This window comes from Vitis vinifera, chromosome 15 (genome assembly GCF_030704535.1).
Source record: "Vitis vinifera cultivar Pinot Noir 40024 chromosome 15, ASM3070453v1".
Taxonomy (NCBI): Eukaryota; Viridiplantae; Streptophyta; class Magnoliopsida; order Vitales; family Vitaceae; genus Vitis; species Vitis vinifera.
In genome coordinates, this window is record NC_081819.1 from 22,335,477 (window position 1) to 22,358,222 (window position 22,746).

Consider the following 22,746-nt stretch of genomic DNA (forward strand, 5'->3'; position numbering starts at 1 on the left):
GATTTATAATTTAAAAATTATTTTAATGTAATTAAAAAATAAATTTTTTTAATATTACAACGAATCAAATATATGACCAATAAAACTATTAAAGAAAATATTGCAATTTTTTAATAAAAATGGAAACCCTCAATTAAATGCCCCAATGTTTTCAGTATATGAAAAAAAAAATACAAAATAAATTAATTTTTAAATAAAAAATTATAAATTCTTTTTATAGAAAAAAAAACGTAAAAATTTAAGGGAAATTACTAATAGCATTGATTCCTTGTTCGTAACGCAATGCTGACGTGGCAAAAAATGATTGGATGACAAGACTGGGAAAAAGCCAAATCCACGGGGAAAGCTTGCTGGCGGAGTGCACGAAAGAGCAGGTAAGTCATTTGCCACTGAACTTTCTCATAATTTCAAGAAAGTCACCGAAAGTCACCGCCTATGAAATCTGGAGAGAATTGAAGGAGATCATGGTTTTGCCAAGTAAGCTAAAAGCCAATTGAGGACATCAATTGAATTTAATAATGTTTTAATTTATTTTTGTTTTTTTCTAAATAAATAAATATTAATTTCTTTAGTTGTTTATATACTTGATATTGCTTCTGTTTTGATTTTTTTTTTAATTTTTTAAGCAATAAATCACTTGGTGCTCAAGGAAGGAGAATCTTCCAATTTAGTCTAATTTTTTAATAAAATTTACTTGCATTAGCTTTTATTCTTATTTATACATATAATAGATTTTTTCTTTTTATTGATTTTATATTTTTGTAAAGATAAAATCATTTTTATTTATATATAATATTTTTTTTTAAAGTTAATGAATTCTTTTAAATTTATAATTATAATAAACTCATTTGAGTCACTCATATAGTGATTCAAATAAATAAAAATATATTTGTGTATGATATTTAATATATATTTTTAAAAAAATTTCTAATGTTGTATAAAAAAATTTCAATTTTAAACATACAATAAAGTTGAATTTAAGATAATTTAGATTATTATATGGGTGATTTATTATTTTAATTTTGTAGAGAGATTTCAAATAATTAATGATTATTGATTTAATTTTTAAGTGAATGTTATTCTTAATTGTTTTTGACATAATAGATTGATTTCTTTTTTTATAATTAAATTATTTGTTAATTTGATTTTATATAAATATTTATTATTAAAATTAAATTAAAATAATAAAACCATTTTTTTCATCTCTTATGGAAAATAGGACAAAGGTATAAAAAAAATCAAATTGGTTTAATTTTAAATTTTTTCAATTAAATTATTTTTTTATAGAAAAATAAAATAAAATAAAATAAAAATTAACTACTACTCTTTTTCTCCCTCAATTCAACTTTCTTGGGTGGCTTGTTTAATGGGTCACTTTCTATTGGTTGTATGGATGCAAAATTCAAATCACATCTTGACAATAAAGGATTGAAGGACCTTTCCTTGAAATCATACAATAATAATTTGTTGAATCCAATAATTAGAAAGTCCCACAATGTAGAAAAGTTGTTTTCAGTTTCCACAATCTGCTTTTCTAGTAGTGTTAGGGTTTGTTTAATCAATAATTTCATACAAGTTGTTGGGCATGCTAAGGATGGTTTTCGAAAATTATTATGAAAAACAATTTTTGAGAGATTTATTAAATAATTTTATAATTGTTATTTTTATGAAAAACAAGTTGTTATTTTTATGTATTTTAAAAATAATTTAATTTGTGATTTATGATTTTTAATTATTATTCATATTTATATAATTATTTTTTTAAATAACCATTGAAAACAATAAAAAATAAATAAATGATTTATCTAAAATTTATTTTATGTTCTTTAGTTATTAAACATATTTTCCTGTTTTGTTATAGACAATAAAAAATGGTTTTAAAAACCGTTATCAAGACAGATAAAATGATTAAAATCTAATTTAATAATAGATATTGTAGTTGTCATGGATAACGGAAAATTGTTTTGAAAAACCAATAACAAATACAATGACTAAAATCCAATTTAAGAATATATATCATAGGTATTGTAAATAATGGAAAATTGTTTTAAAAAACATATACTACACATATAAGACTGCTAAAATCCCATTTAAGAATAAATATTGTAATTGGTATAGGTAATGAAAATTTATTTTAAAAGTATTTTTAAAAATTATTAATAAGTTAATAGGATGACTAAAATCCGATTTAAGAATAGATATTGTAATTGATATATATAATGGAAAACTGTTTTAAAAAAAAATATAATAAATTGATATGATAACTAAAATTCAATTTAAGAATAGATGTTGTAGATGGTATAGATAACGAAAAACTGTTTTAAAAAACAGTTAATACACGGATAGGATATGACGACTAAAATCTAATTCAATAATAGACGTTGTAGTTGGTATAGATAACGAAAACGGTTAATTAACGGATAGGATGACTAAAATCCAATTTAAGAATAGATATTGTAGTTGGTATAGATAACGAAAAAATGTTTTAAAAAACCGTTAATTAACTGATAGGATGACTAAAATCCAATTTAAGAATAGACATAGATAATGGTTTAAAAAAATGGTTAATTAACGGATGACTAAAATCCAATTTAAGAATAGATATTGTAGTTGGTATAACTAACTTTAAAAATTAGTTAATAAACGGATAAGATAACTAAAATTCAAATTATGAATAAATATTTTAGAACTTTGTGCTTATATTGCTAGTCCTATTTACTCAATCCGTGACAACATAATGGGAGGTGGGGTTCAAAAATACCCACTCGCATCAACCTCGTACACAATCAGGGTTCTTATGAATTATTAAGTAAAATAATTATTTTAAAGTATATATCCAATAAATCATATTATAAAAGAAAAGGTTAAATCTTAAATGCGAACTTACTATTCAAATTTCATCATAAAATATTTTTACAAATAAATAAAAATGATAAACTTATTAGTTTAAGGTAATTTAAAAACAATAAATCACATAAAAATAATTAAAAAGTGAGAAATGTGAAAGTTTATTTTTTATATTTTTATATGATAAATAAACTAATAGATAATCAAATTTAATAATAATGATAATGATAATAATAATAATAATAATAATTAACATAATAATATATACATTTATATAAACTTTTTTGCTACATGATCAGGGTGTTTAATTTGTGTTGGTGTTTTTGCTACATAAGGATTTTTTTATTTTTTTTTTTTTTTTTTTTTTATGTATAGAAAATTTTAATAAAATAATTTATTTGATACTTAAATAGTGTTTGCTTTTTTATTGAATAAAAAAAGTTAAAATATTTTATTCAACTAAAAATACCTTATTGATATTAACCTATATCACTAACTGAAGTGAACTTGTTATCAATAAGTTTCGTTTAATTATGTTGATTGATGTCGATTAGTTACTTTTAACGGAATAGAAAAAATCAAATATTTTGACTTTTTTTATTCAGTAAAAAAAAAACATCACTTTAGACATAAAACAAAACAACTTTGCTTATTATTATTATTTTTTTAAATAGATTAAATTAAGACATGGGTTAATAATTTTATTTATTTATTTTAATTTAATTTACTTTTCCAATATCTAGAACAGCATGCCTTGTGCCCGTAAATTCTGAACAAGGGAGGGGCCAATTGCTATTTGAGCAAGGGCATAATATCTTAAGGTCTATTGGTAAATATGAACAAAAATGGGGTTAATTTTTTTTTTTTTCTCCTTCTTCCTTCCTTTCACACCTACTACTTTTGTTGAGCATGACTTTACCAAATTTGGGCAAGGTGATGTCTCAATAAACAAAACAAAACAAAAATAGCTATAAGCATTTTATTCACAAAATTCAAAATAAATTGTATTTATTTATTTTTAAAATTAATTTTAAACCATATTTTAAAAAACATAACTTGTAAAAAAATAATTTAAAACCTAAAAGATAGATTACAAAATAATAATTTAAAAAATAACCCACACACTGAACTCTTCCATATGATAAAAACTCATAATTCAAAAAAAAAAAAAATCTTAAAGTCCATAATTTTTTTTTAAATTACTTATAGTTTGAAAGATAATTTTTTAAAATAATAAAATATTTAATAAAATTTAAAATATACTTTAAAAAATTTTTAAAAATCATTTATAATATTTTTTTTAAAAAAATAGTCATAAATTTTTGTCACCTGGCCAAGTGGGAAACCATTTTCACTTGCGCAGCCGCGTCCACAAAAGGCCAATCTCAGGTTTGTCAGTTAGCCAATTACACTTTCCTCTGGCAGTCGTCATCAATTTGAATTAAAAATGGGGTTTCTCCAATAAGGAGGAGCAGCAAAGCAATGGAGATACTCAATTCTCCAATGAATGCCCCTAACTTTCTCCACAAAAAGTCACCCTCCTTTATGCTTCACCTCAAGATCAAAATCCTTTTTTTTATTCTTTCTTTTTCTCTTGATTTTTTCTTTTCTTTTCTTTTCCACCAAACACATGTAGGCCACCTGAGCTTCCATGTGTTTCACCAAATTTGAAGCTCTAGATGGTGGGGTTCAACCTCCTTTTTCTCACCCTAACTATGGGTGTTTGTATTGCTAGAAAAAGACTTGTAAAAGTTCATTGGAAGGAAGCTGAACAGGAAAGCCAAGTATTAGGAGGATTTTCATAAAGACTCATACATTCAAACTATGAAATGTGTTAGGCAACAACCTTTCATGGAGCTAGGAATGTGTTGGTTCGAGGAATCTCTATTCGATGGTCAAGTTCGTATTTTGATCATAGGAAAAAATGAAGAGAAAAAAAAAAAAAAATTTTATAATATGCTTGAAAAAACAATTATGAGAGAAATAAAAACACTTTCAAGTATTATGAAGCATTTCTTTTGTAAAAATAACATGATTTGTAAAAATTTTTAAATCACTTTTAAAAACTTGAAATAATTCACAATCACTTTAAAAATTCACCTTAGAAAACTACGACAAAATCACGTGCATTTTTTAATCATTAGTAATTATGAAGTTATTTGTAATACAAAATTTTAAAATTATTTTTCATATTTATAATTATTTCTCGTAATATTTTATAATAAAAAAATATATATGTCTAATTTATTTTAAAAATCAACTTGATTTTAAAATAATATCTTTAAAAAAAAAACGATTTTGAATCCCAAATTTATGTGAGTTAATAGGAAGATTCCATTGAGACTTTTAGAAAATGGGTAGATATCATGCCTCTTTAACCAAATAGCACTGAGAAAAAGGTACATCATTATTTCCCGATTCAAAGCATTTCTTTTTTTATTTTTTGGTGTTTGATTCCATGAATTTCAGTGGATTTAAACCTGCATCTGAACCCAAATCCACAAAATAATTACATCCTAAAAGCAAAAAGTAAGGTGGGTTTTGTCCTTTAGTTATTATTATTTTTAAATAATAACTAACAAAGTTAAATACTAAATTAATTTTTTTAGTGGCTTTATGATTTAAATTATTTTAAAATTATTTTTATTTTTAGTTTATCACTTTTTTATAAATAATTTTGTCTTAGTAAAAAATATATATATTTCACTATTTGAGGAAAATAAAAATGAAATAGTAAAACGACGCCGTTTTTATAGGGTTAAAAACTAAAAAGGAGAAAAAGATCCGGCTTGCCGGATTCGAACCAGCGACCTAAGGATCACAGCCATACTACAGTCCTCCGCTCTACCAACTGAGCTAAAGCCGGTGTTGTTTTGTGTTGCATCAGAAAAAGTATATAAATAAGAGTTCGTTTGCATGATTTTCCTCCTAGAAACTGTTTAAACACATTTTAAAAGACATTTTTTAAAATATGAAAAAACGCTTGATAAGTAATTCTCATCAAAATATTTTGAATAAAAATATTATCAAACACATTCTTTATTCTTTATGCGTTTGATAGTAATTTTAGAAAATGTTTTTAGTATTTTTAAATAAAAACGAGATCACAGACAAAATTTAGGAAATACTTAAAAAAAAAAATCACTTTTAATATTGAAAATTTATTTTTAAAGTTTTATGGAGAAACACTTAATAGACAATTTTTCTAAAAACATTATAAAAGAAAACACTTTCTCTTAATGCATTTGGTAATGATTTTTTAAAATGTTTCTAATATTTCTAATACTAAAAAATAAAAATTTTCAAATATTAGAAAAATTAAAAATACTTTTCAAAAACACTATCAAACACGTTTTAAAAACACTTCGAATAAAAACACAGCCAAACGTTTTTAAAGAAATCAACTTCAATAAAAAATTCATGTAAACTCCATCCAATGTCAATCATAATTTTTTTGCAGGTGACTCCTAATTAAATATTTCCTTAATTACTCATGTTTCAAGGGACCCTTTTTCTTTTTCCTTACAAAAAATATTGAAAATTTGCTGGTTTTCAGTGTTAGGAATGGAAGTCAAGAACAAGGGTGTCACAACAAAATATTCAGAATATCATTTCATCAAATCTTTTTGATTCCATGAGAGCTGAGTACATTGATACAGACAATATACAGATCTGCAGGACAGGATTGGTATACAAATAGTATATCACCAATGAAAGAAACAGGAAAAGGAGGAAAAGAAGTAGAATGATTCACTGATAGAACTGATTTCACGTGGCAAAATCACTGGTAATAATACTCCATAAGCAGTAGGTAGGAGGGTATATAGAAGCATCAATCAACAGAAACAGGTTGCATGTTTTCGGCTTCTTTCCTCAGTTCTTGAAACAGGACAGATGACAAGTACCGCTCCCCGAAACTTGGATGAATAGTCTGAGAAATTCAAGCCAACAACAGCTTTCAGCAATGAATAATACTTTGGATGATGGTGTTTGTAGAAGAAAATTATACAAGGTGTTCATACCACTATCAGTTTGCCTTTGTTCTCTGGCCTTCTTGCTAGCCTTAGTGCTGCAACTGTGTTAGCTCCTGATGATATCCCCACCTGCATGAACCAGAAGTTAGACAAATGATCAATGTAAACCGATCTTTGAGTCATTTTCTTTTAAGCCCAACTGCAAATCCCTACATGGAGTCCAAAATTAGAGTGTTTCATTTGAATCATAGCTTATTGTAAAGAAGAGCTCTGAGTTGGGAATTCAGACCAGAGTCCAAGGATATGAATTAAAGACTGAAGAATTAGAGACTTTGTAGCGACATTTGAGTTATTACCATAAGCCCTTCCTTCAGTGCCAACTGCCGGGCCATGTTGACTGCATCTTCACTAGAAACCTGGATCGTGAAGCTTGAAACTCGGTCAAGTGAAATTGGGAATGACTGTTGGAGCTATAAAATTACCAAAAATGAATTCATACCGTCATACCATCATACCAATCATACAGTTAACATTGCTTACCATGAGAACTTCTTCCATTACATCCATGTCCAGGATATCTGGTTTGAATCCAACCCCATTGCCTGTAATATGATGAGGACCTGTTCCAATTGACAGCATTAGGGACTGTAACTCAAGCCATAAATGAGCTTTCAATAACACAGGATTAACACCATAGTGACTTATGATCATAACAACATATGTTTCCACTAATGTTCCGTTTGGTAGAGCAGAGGACATAGGAAAAGAGGGGAACAGTTGGAATCTTACAACTCTTCCAACCCCAGACATGTTTAGCCTCCTCTCCTTATTTTCTTTTATTCTGTACTATTCTTAGCAACCAAACAGAGGGTACACAGAAAATCTCCCTGAGAAGAATACAACAAGATAGATTATAGAATTGAGACATTACCTGGCTTACCACCATTCAGTACGTTGCTTTCAGTTGGCTCAAGTCCATATATCTACCATAATAGATTACAAAAAAAGAAAAAGAAAAATCAACAAAAACAAAAGAAGAGCTACAATTCAATTCAAGCTACAATATACCTTGACAGAGATGAAATAGGTAGAAGGATTATTACCTTAACATTAGGATTCTGGGATTTCAGATAACGTCCAACCCCAGAGACAGTGCCACCGCTACCAATTCCCATTATAAATATGTCAACTTGTCCACGAGTATCCTCCCATATCTCTGGACCTGTAGTTTCAAAATGCACCTGTTTTTCGATTTTTGAGGTCAATCATATACATACCATCCACAAAGCAATCTACCTTGAATATCTCATACCATGTTTAGCAAAATCAGGAACCGGGTAAACAAAATCAGGAACCAGGTAAACAACTAGTACAGGAAAATTCAGAACATTTGGGACAAACACAGCTCTGAAAAAACCTATGAAAAGTGGATATGAAGGGAAAAAAATCATGGGGATGGTGAATAGGTACCTGGGTATTGGCAGGATTTGAAAATTGTTGAAGCATGAAAGCATCTGGGGTGGATTCCAAAAGCTCATAAGCCTTTTTAACTGTTCCTCCCATCCCCTTGGTGGGATCAGTGAGAATCAAATCAGCCCCAAATGCTCTCATGGTCACTCTCCTCTCCAAGCTTGTGTAGGAAGGCATGGTCAGAACCATCTTGTACCCTTTCATGGCCGCCATAAACGCCATGCTAATCCCCATATTTCCCGATGTGGGCTCAATCAGCACAGTCTAACAAACACACATCAGGAATCAGACAAATCCCAAAAACTCTAGCCAATATGGTACCAAAAAAAAAAAAAAAATTAGTAATCTAACCTTCCCAGGAGTGATCAACTGTTTGTCTTCTGCATCTGTGATCATGGCTAGTGCTGGCCTAAAGAGTAGAAACAAACAAATACAAATCAAATATATAAGCCCTATCTGTAAAAGCACTATCTGCAGTGAATTTCAGGGTACCTGTCTTTGATGCTAGCAGTGGGTTGCATCATCTCTTGCTTGACAGCTACATAAGCTCCACACCCTTCTGTGACTTTGTTCAGAAAAACCAGAGGAGTCTTCCCAATAAGCTGAACCATGAAACAAAAGTGAATTCCAACGGCCAAAACGAAGGATTTGAATGAACTAAACAGCTCAAATTCATAAAAAAAATTCTCTCCCAACCCAAAAAAACCATGAACACCCAAAACGGAGAAAATCCGAAACAAGGCCAGTCAGAGAAACGGAGAAATTTAAAACGACGTCGTTTCCTGAGCGGATTGCTGAAATTAAACTGTTTAACTGTTTCTTTCCGCAGTTTCCTACTCCACCAAACACATTTGTTATAAAAATAATCAACGAATGGGAAGAAGAGAGAGAAAGAAAAAAGAAATACCTGAGAAACTTCTTTTTTGATGTTGGTCCCTGGAAGATCCTTGGGCAGATCTCTGATTCTCTGGGAAAAAGACGGAGAATCGAGGATAGGTTGAGTGGAGAACCATCTGCGTATAGCGAGACTGGTAAAGGGTATCGACGATTTTCTCTTGAAGAAGCTCGAGAGAGCCGCCATTGATGAAGAGCTTCTTCACTGTACCTCAAAACTCTCTTTGACTTCTGCTCTTTCGAGACAACAAGTGTGAGGTGTGAGTAAGGTTATATAATAAATAAATTTGGAGAAGAAGAAATGAAGAGTACGTAAATCGCATTTTCCACCCCTGAAATTTTTAAATAATTGCGAGTATTGCTTCTCTTTTTTGAGAAATTGCATTAATGGCTCGCTTTTTAATTTTAATTTAAAAAAATGGGGCTGCCATCTGCCATCGTGTGGAGCAGCGAATGTGACCATTTTTGAGGAAGGTTTGGTAAAAAAGGAAGTACGTGATCTTCGATTTGCAGCCGCCCATGTTAACCATGGATGATGGATGGAAAATGATGTCATGTTTGGCGAGAAAATTCCTTTTTGTTAAAGAAAATTCAACGCTGCCTTTTGAAAATCACCCATTTTTGAAAAGGAATTAAAAAGAATGGCTTAAAGTTGATAATTTTCTAAAAATAGAAGAGTTTTGAAACAAGATAGACTGACAGATCTATGAATGTCTTCGAAAGATAACTTGAAGTTGGTCAATTTAATGTTGACTTTTTATTTGGGGTTGATAGGTATAAATAAATTTATTTTAAATTATTTTACTTTCTGGAAAATGTTCTTATAATAGACCAAGAAATTCTTTGATATAAAGAAAAAATAAAAGAGATAAATACTATGTTTGGTTTCAAGAAAATACGAGGGAAAGAAAATAGGAAGAAAAGGTAAAAAGGAATGAAAACGAAAGAAAATAAGAAATAGAGTTAAAGTCATTAAATTATTTTTATTTACTACTTCAAACTCATTTTATTTTTTTTAATCCATCAATATAAAGATTAAATAATTTAAAATATATAAATTTTTAAATAATTTTAATTATATTTAATTTTCTTTGAAATTTTTTATATGACAATCAAATATGAGAAAATTATTTTTTTTAAATATTTTTTTTAATTTTCTTAGCATTTTTTGAGAATCAAACATAGTAAAAGCGTTTCTAAGAATTTAAAAATATTTTTAAAATTTTATAAAACATTTAAATTTTTTTCAAAAACACTTATTAGACTAAAAAAGTTTTTTTGAATTATTGTCAAATGAATTCTAAGGATGAAAAACTTATTATTTTATTTATTTATTTTTATTTAAAAAAATAATTAATAAATTCAAAAACTACTTTTGAAAACTTGTTAAACCACAACATATGCCTCTCCAATCCAGAGTCTGTTGGATTGGGATGAAGATGAGGAGATTGAGGAGAATGGATGAGAGGTGTGGAATAACTTGGAAACTTTACCAAATAAATCTTTCCAAATTCCATGAATCAATGTCACCTTTTAAAAGGAAAAAGACAAGGCAACCTTGCGTGCCTTTTGAAAAGGGGAAGAAGAGAGGTCCCTCCATATCTTCACCTACCATTCCCTCGAAAGCAAATGGAGGCCTACACGTATTTAATTATGAAAAAAGAAACTATATAATAAAATAACAAAATGGGTGCTCCAAATTTCAATCACAAATTATGGTGACACCTGACGTATGGATGATGAATTATATGTGAATAGGGGTATAAACTATTTAAAAATTTTTTTAACACGGTTTGATCATTGTTTTTTAAAAATAAAATAAAATAAAAAATAATTTTTAGAGAATAAGTATAAATTATTTTTTCTATTTTTTTAAATTATAAAACAAAAACAGTTTTTTAAAATAATTTTTTAAAAACACGTCCAAATGTAGCGTTTATATCCCTCCTTCAGGAAAAGATAAATTATGCAAATGGTTAAAATTAAGATTTGGTGGTTGCGTGGTTCAATTTGATAAAGAATTCATGTACCAATTTCAAATATAAATAAATCTCATTGGGTAAGACCATGTAATAAAGAATACGCATATATATACAATTTGGTAAGACCATATAATAAAATATGTTAGGGTCAAAATCATGTATTTTTGTTTACTTCTTCTTTTGGCCTATCCTTACCTTCTTCGGCTCTTTTTCAAAATAACGAATCTAGAGCTTAGAAATATTTGAAGGCAACTAGAATCAAAGACTTGAATAAATTTTGTAGTATTCAAATGGTCGATATTTTGATTAAAAAAAAAAGGAAATTGAGAAAAAAAAGTACAAGACCATTATGATGATAAAATTAAGAAAAATGAATATTAAAAAATATAAATTAAAAATAAGAAAAACTTTATTAGCCTTATATTTCTTCATATATTCATTTATTTTAATAGTTATTATTTGGGAGCATATCTTAAAAATATTTATGTTAAAACTTGAGATGATTTTAATATTTTTTTTTATAATTTAATATAATCTACTTTTCTATAAATAATAATTTTTAAAAAAATTTATATTTGATTTTGGAAATATATTTTCTAATATTTAAAAAAAAATTCTAAATAGAAATGCCTCGTAAACATTGAGACATCTACTAAAAGAACAAATATACATAAAAAAAAAAAAACTAATTTCATAATTCATAGAAGATTCGTTTCCCCAAAACCAAACATTATATTGGGTTGAATATTTGGAATTATATCTAAATTATTGTTACTTGTCAAGTAAATATAATATGGTGTCAAAGTCATCATTAATTATAATAAAAAAGATTCTGTGCTACCATAAAGACAAACTTATCATTGAAAAAGATGAATAAATTGATTCTAATGTTTGATTTATTTGTTATATACTATGATCCACCCACTAAGAACAATTTAAAAAGAGGTCACAAATCAAAAGAAAATAAAAAATTGATAAATATGCTCAAGATTTTATAGGGTCTTGGTAATTTCAAGATTAAATTTGTTATTAAAGTTGAAAAAAATTCAAATTAAAATATGTTTATTTTAATTTTATATGGTATGGTGTTACTTAACACATAGTGATATCTATTTTTTATTTTTTAATTTTTCATTCCTATTAATTAGCCCAATATAAATGAATCTTTAATATGTTACTATATTTAACTCTTATATTAAGTTTTTTTTTTTTAAATAACACCGAATAATAATAAAAAAAATATTTCTTTTTATGTCTTATTTATTTATTTTTTAAAATGTGTTTGTTTTATGATTGATAGAGTTTTCTTTATAATTGTCATAATGGTATAAAAGTTTAGCCTCTTTTGTTTTGTATTTTTTGTTTTGTTTTGTTTTTTTGTTTTTAAATCCTTTGTTCTATTAGGGATAAAATGGGATGAGTAGTTAAAAAATCTATTTTATTGTCATCTTTAAGTTATATAAATAAGAATTTTAAAGTTAAAAAATTCTTTTAATATATTTCTTTAAATTTATTTCACTTATTTTTTTCAAATGAAATAATTTTAAAATGTATGAATTTTTAACTAATTTTAATTATATTTGAATTCCCTTTTGAATTAAACTGTTTTTTTTAAAATAAAAACAAAAAAGTATGGATCAACTCAAAGGTAAAAAATAAATAAATAAATAAAATCGAACCTCAAGTCTATCATCATAAGATACCATTTAATATTTGACAATCCAAGGTCATTATCATTTATCATTATAATATCCTCTACATGGATAAAAAATATAAATTTGATAAATCTATATTTATTATTAAGTTATATTATAGATTATTTTATAATATTATTATGATAATATGTTTAATTTAAAAATATATTTAATATTAAAATTATGGTCCATTTTAATTTAAATGTATTCAATGATATCAAATAAATAATAATATATGCATAATTTTTTTAATATTTATTTTAATTATATTTAATAAATATATAGATTATATAAAAAGACCTATTCAGAAAATTATATTTTTATATTTTTGGTAATAAATTAAATCAAATATAAAATATAAAATAATTATAATTAATTTATTTAATAATAAAAAATTAAAAAATCACGGTAAAATATCCATAAATATTGGTTGAAACAATAAAAAATCGAAAAATTAATAAAATATTTGAAAATATTGGTTTACGGATATATCTTTCCGGATTTTATATCCGAATCCACATTTTGACTATATATCATGATATTTTAATCTTTGCATAGGCATTCACCCGTCCTTCATTTTTCCATCACCTTCTCCCTCTTCTAGATGAGAACGAGACTAATGGCTTTGCCCTCAAGTTCAGATTGGCCATCACTCCCTATAAATCTTCTCGATTCGATCTTAGATTACTTAGTGCCCATGGAGGACTACCTCACATTCAGTGAGGTTTGCATTGAATGGCACTATGCAGTTCGTGGAAAACTTCAGCATTTACGCTCTAACCATAAACGCCATCGTCGGCTGCACCAACAAGTCCCATTGTTAATGGCTCCCCTCGCAGGTAATCCCAGAGATAGGTGCTGTTTATATGACGTCATGAAAGGAAAAAGCCTTTGGGAGGTTCAGTTGAGGCTGCTGGGGCGATGGAGGTGTGAGGGATCTTCTCATGGCTGGTTTTGCGGGCTGTCGGCCAAATTCTATTTACTTCTGCCAAGGTCGTAGTATGTCAAATCCTTCAGACGGAAGTGTTTATGTTTTTGTTTTCAGTCTAAATGATAGGACTGTTACACCACTTTACCCATATTCCCGACAACCTTTACTTTGGATTTCTCCAAAATTTGTGTGAAGCTATTATTCTCTTTTATTTGTTTATATTTATCTTTCTCCTAATATAATGGAATCAACATTATGTTACGGTGTGTTCACAGAGAATAGAGAAATTTTCTTAATAGTATTTCAATGAGAATAAGCCATATATTTTCATTTTTATATATACTTTTATTTTATTTTATTTTTTAAAAGTAATTAATAAATTCAGAAACTATTTTGTCAAACACAAGATATACCTATTGAATGTAAAGTTTGCATTGGAATGTAAACGAGAATGGATGATAGGTGTGGAATAATTTGGAAACTTTGCCAATTAAATCCTTTCCAAATACCTTTTATTTTTATTTTTTATAAAGCATAAATAATTATTTTTTGAATTTCAAACTTATAGGCATTGTTTATAAAAAAAAAATTATTTTTTATTTAATTATGTATATAAATGACAAAGTAATACGGGTGGAATAAGATAATACTAGAACCAATATTTTCTTAAACATGTTTCTAAATAGGATTTTTCAAAAATCCGTCATGTTCCATCAAAATGAGACAAGTGCTTTGAAAAATCTATTTCATTTTCAAAAATCCGTCATGTTTGATAATGAGACAGGTGCTTTGAAAAATCTATTTCATTTTCAAAAATCCGTCATGTTCTATCAAAATGAGACAGGTGCTTTGAAAAATCTATTTCATTGTCATCTTTTGAAGCTAAGGAAGAGGAGAACTCAAAGTTATTTTGGTATTACTAACATAAAATCATTAATTTTTTTTTAATCTAAAATGTAAGTAATTATATTAAATTGTTTAGTTCTATAGTAAGGTGATGTTTATTTATTTTCACTTAATTTAAATAGAATTTAAGATTAAATGGTGCTTGTTAAGTATTAAGTTATTTGCTTTTTTAAATATTTTATTTTTATTAAGTATTAAAATCAATAAGTTACTTTTAACCTTTCCAAAAAGTAAAATATTTAAAATTTATATGATATAGTGTTACTTAACATATGATGATGTTTGCTTTTTTATTTTTTATTCTTATTTGAATGACTTAATCAATTAATCAGACCAATATAAATGAATCCTTAATTTGTTACAATATTTAACTCTTTTATTAATTTTTTTTTCTAAGTAACACTCAATAATAGTAAAAAAATAGAATGAATTTTCTAATTAAGAAGATAAATATTTCTTCTGTGTCCCTTTTCTTTTGTAAAAAAATGTGTTTGTTTTATAATTTAATTTTTTTTTATAGAGAAACTTTATATTGTCTCAATGCTCATGATGTTTAGTGCCTTTTGTTTGTTTGTTTGTTTTTTTTTTTTTAAAATAGGGTTGATAGGGTTTTAGAAGGTATTTGAATCAATCAAACTCTAAAGCTATGTTTGATTTTAGAAAAAATTGAGAAAAAATGTGAGAGAAAAACATGGGGAAGAAAAGTGAAAGAAAAGAAAAAACTAAGGAAAATAAAAAGTAAATTCAAAATTAAAAAATTCTTTTAATATACTCCTTTAAATTCATTTAACTTATTTTCTTTCAAATTAAATAATTTTAAAATACATGAATTTCTAAGTAGTTTGAATTATATTTGAATTCTTTTTTGAATTAATTTTTTTAATAAAAAAATAAAGATATTGGATCAACTCAAAGGTTAAATAAAAAACCGATCCTCAAGTCTATCATCATATTATACCATTTAATATTTAACAATCCAAATTATCACTTATCATTATAGTTTAAAATAATAGTTTCTCGTTAAAAAAATACAATATCTAACAAAAATAAGCCCTAACCATCACTCACGTCATCTCATATTTATTTATTTATATTTTAAAATATATTTAAAAATAAATAAATTTATTTAATGTAAAATGTCTCTTTTTTTTGTTTTTTTTTGACAAAAATAATAAGCAGGTTTGAAGTTTAAGGATTATTTATGAATTTTTGTACAATTTTACACCTAAACCTTCATAGGTTGAAATTAAGACTCGGTAGTTGTGTGGTTCAATTTTACAAAGAATTCATGCCCCAATTTAAAAAATAAATACATATTGTTTGGTAAGACCATGTGATAAAGAATGTTCATTGTCGAAACTATGTCTACATATATTATTTGGTAAGACTATATAATAAAGTATGTTAGGGGTCAAAATCATGTATTTTTGAGGTTTCAACACACTTGAACAAAAAGAAAATAAAAATATGCTATTGTGATTAACTATGAGATATAGGATTTGTGAATAATAATAATAATAAAATTATTTAATAGATGAATAATTAATTTAAGTATGTTTATATATAAAAAAAAGAATATATATTAAAAACTATAGACAATAAGGCTTTGAAAATAGAAAATCAAGTAAATAAATAATTTTTTTTCTAAAAAAGAATAATATATATGAAAGAATAAAGATATACAGAAAGCATTTTTACAAAGTAAATTATTTATTTATTTATTTATTTTATAAAAAGAAATAATATATAATAAAGAAATATGAAAATTAAATAAATAAATTATATAAAATTTGTTATATATATGAAAAATAAAGAAATATGGGAAAGAAGGTTGATTAAAATATGAAAATAGAAGGTTTAAAATTTAGAGTAATGGATAAGTAAAGTTTTAAAATTTAGAATGGTAAAAAGAATATTTTTAATGCATGATCAGATATTTAAGAAAATTTCAAAATATAAATTATTTTAAAAAAATAAGAAGTAATCTACAAAGAGGATTCTTTAATATATAGACATAGATATAAATTAAACTAAAATATTTATTATAAGATTAAATTTTATTATTAAATTCTATAAATCTAGAGAGTTACATTGGATTGAAATTAGGTTTCTAGACCTAATTGGATCGTCATTCCTAAATGTATATACACATGCACCGCCCTTTATTTTTTCTTATACGTTAAACCATAGTTTGTTAAACCCTAATTTTTCCTCTTCTCGATCACAATCAGAATAATGGCTTTGCCAAGATCAGATTGGGCATCACTTCCTATAAATCTTCTCGATTTGATCTTAAATTATTTAGTGCCCATGGAGGACTACCTCAGATTCAGTGAGGTTTGCATTGAATGGCAATATGCAGTTCGTGAAAAACTTCAACATTTGCGCTCTAACCATAAACGCCATTGTCGTCTGCACCAAAAAGTCCCATTGTTAATGGCTCCTACCACAGATAATACCAGAGAAAGGTGCTGTTTATATGACGTCATGACAGGAAAAAGCCTTTGGGAGTTTCAGTTGAGGCTTGGGCGATCGAAGTGTGAAGGATCTTCTCATGGCTGGTTGATTCTAGTTGAAGATGATTCTTATAAGGTAACCCTCTTCAACCCATGCTCCTCGAAGCTCATTCATCTTCCTCCTCTAGAAAAACCAATGTCTTTTGAATATTCTGGTCGTATATATGAGGAAAGTTTCCCTTCTTCCCGGAGGAGGAGTGTATTGTGTATTGATCCTGATGTGAATAGGGATGAGTTTGTACTCATGATGACATGTGATGGTTTGATAAGAAGGGTAGCATTCATTAAATCAGGAGAAGAAGACTGGACTTATATTGAAGGGTTGCAGGATGTGAAAGACATTGTCTACAGTAATGGGTTCTTCTATGTATTAGACGGATGGGGTGTGCTCTTTTCTTGTGATGTGAGTAAGGATTTGAAAGTGAGAAGGATTACTTCACCTGAAAATCTGTGTGGTCTTGTCTTATATTTGGTGGAATCTCCCGAAGGAGATTTCTTACGGATCGTAAAGCAAAAGTATACAGGGAATTTTGTGATTTATAAGTTAGTATGGTTTTCAAAGAATCCAAGATGGGAGGAGGTTACGAGTTTGGGCGATGTGGGTTTGTTTTTGGGAGAGAATCATTCGACTTCTGTTATAGCTTCTGATTTTGCGGGATGCCGACCAAATTCTATATACTCCATAAAACCTTGTAGGTATCCAAATGATTCATATGCAAATGTTTACGTTCTCAGTCTAAACGATAGGACTGTTACACGGCTTTATCCACGTTCCCGATCACCCCTACTTTGGATTTCTCCAAAATTTAGGTGAAGCTATTATTCTCTTTCATTGGTTTATGTTTCTCTTTCCCCTCTGTAATTTTTGCCCATATAATGAAATGAACATTATGTTACATTATGTTATGGTGTGTTTTATAGGGTTTTTTTTAATGGTGTGTTTGGTAGAGAAGAAGTCCATATATTTTTTATTTTTATATATAATTTTATTTTATTTTATTTAAAAATAATTCATAAATTCAAAAACTATTTTGTGGAAGACAAGATATACATTGGAATGAAAATGAGAATGGATGAGAGGTATGGGATAATTTAGAAACTTTACCAATTAAATCCTTTCCAAATACCTAATTTTCTAAAGCATAAATAATTATTTTTGGAATTTCAAAAGGGATTCTTAAAATTCAAATGAAAAAAAAAAAAAATCTCTTTTTAATAAATTTATCTAAAATAAAATGATTTTTTTGTTTTGTTTTGGCACTTTTTTTTTTCTATTTAAGGTTTGAACTTTTATAAAGAAGTCACATCCTAAATTCAAATATAAACACATATTATTTGATAAATCTATTTAATGGAAAATAAAAATAATTACCATTTGGGATTTTTAAAAAATTTATATTAAAATTTGAGATAACTTTGACATTATTTTTTTGTGTGTTTAAATTCAATACAATCTACTTTAAAATTTATATCTTGTACCCTTAAAATTTTATTTCACATTTCATTTTGAAATACATTTTCTAATATTTTTAAAACTTTTCTAAATAGAAAAAAAAAAAAGTGATCCGACGATAGGGAATGAACTCAATAGTCTATCATCATATTTCAACATTTAATATTTAACACTATCTAATAAAAATAAGCCCTCTCGAAAGGCCATGCAATAAAGTTTCACCTTCATAGATACCTACTCATTGAGTTTTTATAAAGAAATAAATACAATAATAAATAAATATAAAAATTTAAGTAAATAAAGGTTTATTACAATAGAAAAATACTGTAGGTAGCAAAAACAAGCCCTAACCCCCAACCCCTCGAAATAAAGCTCTACCTACTAATTAGCTATGAAAGATAGGATTTATGCCTTCAATAACAATATTAATATAATATAGATAGGAATAAATACATAAATGGATAATTTGGTAAATATATAATTCCAATTTCTTTATATATATAAAAAAATAAAATAAGGTTTTGAAAATAGAAAATCGAGTAAATAAATAAATTATTTATTTATTTATTTTTAAAAAGAATAATATACATGAAAGAATAAAGGAATAGTGAAAGAATGTTTACTAAATAAATTATTTATTTTATAAAAAATAATATATATTAAAGAAAAATGAAAACTCAAAAATAAGTATATATATATATTGTTATAAAATATGAGAATTTATTGGATTATGAGAATTATTACCATATATATATTTCTCTTCATACATTCTAATTTCTATTTTTTTTTATAATATATATGGAAATAAAAGGATTAATTTTTCTTTTTATGTTGCACATAAGAAAATTTAAATATATGAGTATTTTATGCCAAACAGATCTAAAAAGTTTTATCTAAATTTAAATATTAACAGTACGTGGAGATTGAAGAACAAATGTATGGAAAAAAAAAATGAAAATAGAATGATAGAATATTTTATAATGGATGAGAAATTTTCAATAAGTGAATTAGTTTTAAAAAAAATAAAAAAAAAGTCTACAAAGAGGATTCTTCTAGATATAGATATAAATTATTTTATTATTTACAAATTAGATTGAAATTAAGGTTCCAAACCAAATTGATTATAGCTAGGGTTTTGTTTTGTCCTCATTCCTATATATATATATATATATAGGCCTGCATCAGTCCTTTCTTATACGTTAAACCCTAATTTTTTATCATCTTCTTCCTCTTCTCGATCACAAACAGTATAATGGCTTTATCCTTAAATTCAGATTGGGCATCATTGCCTAGAAATATTCTCAATTCGATCTCAGATTACTAAGTCCAAACAATATCAAACAGAGTATGAGCTTATTATTTTCTTTCAAACTAAAACTCTCAATGAGTGACACACATACAGAATTATATGAACAAAACATGAATAAAACATAACAGAGTCAAACTAAGTCCAAACAATATCAGAGTATAGGCTTATTATTTTCTTTCAAACTAAAACTATCATCATTGGAGACATGAAAAAAGCTTATTATTTATATTCTATCTTGAAGCAGCGCCGGTCCTCAAGAATAGCAATGCTATGCAAGAGATCGCAAGGCAATGCTATCCAAGACATCGCAAGTGCAGGGAAATTCAACAATTGCATTCTTTAAATGTTTGGTTTTCAACTCCTCTAGCATTATATAGCGTGCAAGTTCGAACGTGTACCGTTTAGAAGAAGTAGAGCATACAGGTACGATTTCAACTGTTGATGGCACTATTCAAATGGAATTGACCATCGTTCAATGTGTCGAATGTCAAATTCATTGCGGGTTGAGAGTTGTAAGATAATCATTTTCCATTTTTTCTCCAATTTTCTTTTTTCATTTTTTTAATCAATATTCTAAACCCTATCTATACCTTATTCAAAATGCACTTCCCACACATTCTACCGGGTTACTATACTCTACATGTAAGGTATGTATAAAATCATTTAATATTTTTATTGAAAAAAAATGTTTTTACATTTTTAAAGTAAAAAAATCATGATTTTATATAAGAAGCTACTTATGACAAGAATTCCAAAAAATCTTTATAATTTTATATTAGCTTCCATTTATCCGTGGATATTTGCAGATGCCTACAAATTTTCTTATAAGTTTTGTTTATAGGGCTACTATACTTGAGCGGGTACATAGAGTCGCGCACGCAAATTGTACACGACAATTATTTCCAAAATACATTTATTCGATTAAATTTTAAATTTAATACAAAGCTTATAAGAAAGTTTCAACAACTATTGCAATTCAAACGTGTATCGTTTAGAAGAAGTAGAGCATACAAGTACGATTTCAACGGTTGATGGGAGTATTAAGATGGAATTGACCATCGAATGTCAAATTCATTGCGACTTGAGAGTGATAGAATAAATATGGACCGACAATATATTAAACATTGTCCAGGATTAAGCTATCTTTTAACATGCAATTTCTGATTTAATCTTGAGTATGGGCCACCTAATGTGTAGAGTCCAATGCCATCACGGGCTTTAGATGATGGGCCTAAGGTCCGTGAGGCCCAATAACCAATGGGTATGGTCCCTAAGGCAGGAGGGTATAAAAGGGCTTTGACTTGTGTCTTTTGGATAATCACATCTTTTGAAAAGAACTGAACCGCTCTCTCTCCCGCTCCCATTGCCTGAGAGAATCCAAAGGTGGTGCCCTCCATCAATCTTAGAAGATTCATACCGTCTTCATCAAATTCACACATGGATTCAGGTTGGTACAATTTTTAATAATAATCATGGCATAGTTTCTTCATGTGATTCAACATACGATCCTATATGATCATTGAATAAATAGAATATGAAATCTTACAATTGGTATCAGAGCCATTGTTGGATCAATGAGAAATAGCATGTTAGGGCAATAAAAATTGTACTGTTCAGCGCCATTGGAAGTGCGTTTCACGCACATTTGGAGGCACCAGAGAAGGCGCCAGTGCAGGCGCCACTCAGATGCCATAAAGGCGCTGTTATGCAGCGCCTTTCAGGGCGTCTCTCCGACGGCGTTAAGGCACCAGTCAAGGCGCTTCAGGCGGCGCGTTTCAGGCGCGCTGCAGCCGCGACTTCCGACGCCGTTCCGGGGGGGCGCTTCAGGCGCACTGGTGCGCGCTTCAGGCGCGCTGGTGCGCGTTTCAGGCGCGCTGCTGGTGCGCTCTTCAGGCGCGCTGGTGGCGCGCGCTTCAGGTGCGCCTTCAAGCGCTGTCTCCGGCAAAGGGCGCCGTTGGGCTCCATTGGGCGCCATTGCAGGCGTTGTGAGGCGCCATCTCCACGCGTCGTTAGGGCGCGTTAAAGGCGCCACTGCAGCGCTGTTAGGGCGTTTCATCAGCGCCATTGGAGGCGCGCTGGAGCGCGGCCGCTACCGGCGTCACTGACGACGCTGCTTCCGGCGCTGGAGCGCCATGGAGGCGCGCTGGCCTTGTGCCGCCGCGACGCCGCTTCCGGCGTCACTGACGATGCCGCTGTGCCGGTGCTGTGGTTGCAAACGACCTTGGGTCGTTTGGGCTGCAGTGAACCAAAAAAAAAAAAAAAAAACGACGTCGTTTGGCGTCAATTTCCTGTGATAAGTGTTGTTGGAGGCCAACGCCATGAATGGCGTTTTTTGATTAAAAAAAAAAAAAAAAAAACACTATGTATTTATGCATAAACAATGGTTCTAGTGGATCTCCTTGAACCATTGGACTAAAGCCCATAATTTGCATTTAATTTATATATATAAATGTATATATGGATATGTACATGAGTTTATGCATAAATAATTTTGATTAAATTATTGTTTGTTGTCTTTATTTCAAAATAAATAAATTATATATATTTGTTGCCAAAGTAACGTGTTACATAATTTTATTTGTTTTTGAAATATATAAGCATGGTATTATTGTATAAAATAATCAACCCAAAGGAGGATTATTTTAATATAATAATAAATAAAGTAATCATAAATATATGACATATAATGTTTATCTTGCATTGATATGTTAGTCCAAAGATAAACATATTGTGTTTGATTTTATTGTCAATATTTATGTATTAATTTTGT

At 28.0% G+C, this 22,746-nt stretch overlaps 1 protein-coding gene and 1 non-coding gene across 3 annotated transcripts; both read right to left on the reverse strand.

The window, feature by feature from the left end:
* Window positions 1-5,630: 5,630 nt before the first annotated feature.
* Window positions 5,631-5,713, reverse strand: TRNAY-GUA (transfer RNA tyrosine (anticodon GUA)). Its single transcript is given in 2 exon segments — window positions 5,631-5,666; window positions 5,677-5,713. It is a non-coding gene; the product is annotated as a tRNA-Tyr (tRNA).
* A 720-nt stretch (window positions 5,714-6,433) lies between these two features.
* On the reverse strand, window positions 6,434-9,635 carry LOC100255091 (bifunctional L-3-cyanoalanine synthase/cysteine synthase 1, mitochondrial). Of its 2 annotated transcripts, none has more exons than XM_002275977.5 (10): window positions 9,199-9,635; window positions 8,784-8,893; window positions 8,643-8,700; window positions 8,292-8,555; window positions 7,925-8,062; window positions 7,753-7,804; window positions 7,362-7,441; window positions 7,178-7,237; window positions 6,870-6,950; window positions 6,434-6,778 (listed from the first exon to the last, which is right to left on the reverse strand). In XM_002275977.5, the coding sequence occupies exons 1-10, from the start codon at window positions 9,370-9,372 to the stop codon at window positions 6,680-6,682; spliced, it is 1,116 nt and encodes a 371-aa protein (XP_002276013.1). In that variant the 5' UTR covers window positions 9,373-9,635; the 3' UTR covers window positions 6,434-6,679. The 2 variants fall into 2 exon arrangements, with proteins under 2 accessions (XP_002276013.1, XP_019081328.1); XM_019225783.2 differs by having other exon boundaries at window positions 7,178-7,291; window positions 9,199-9,452.
* Between the last annotated feature and the right edge of the window lie 13,111 nt (window positions 9,636-22,746).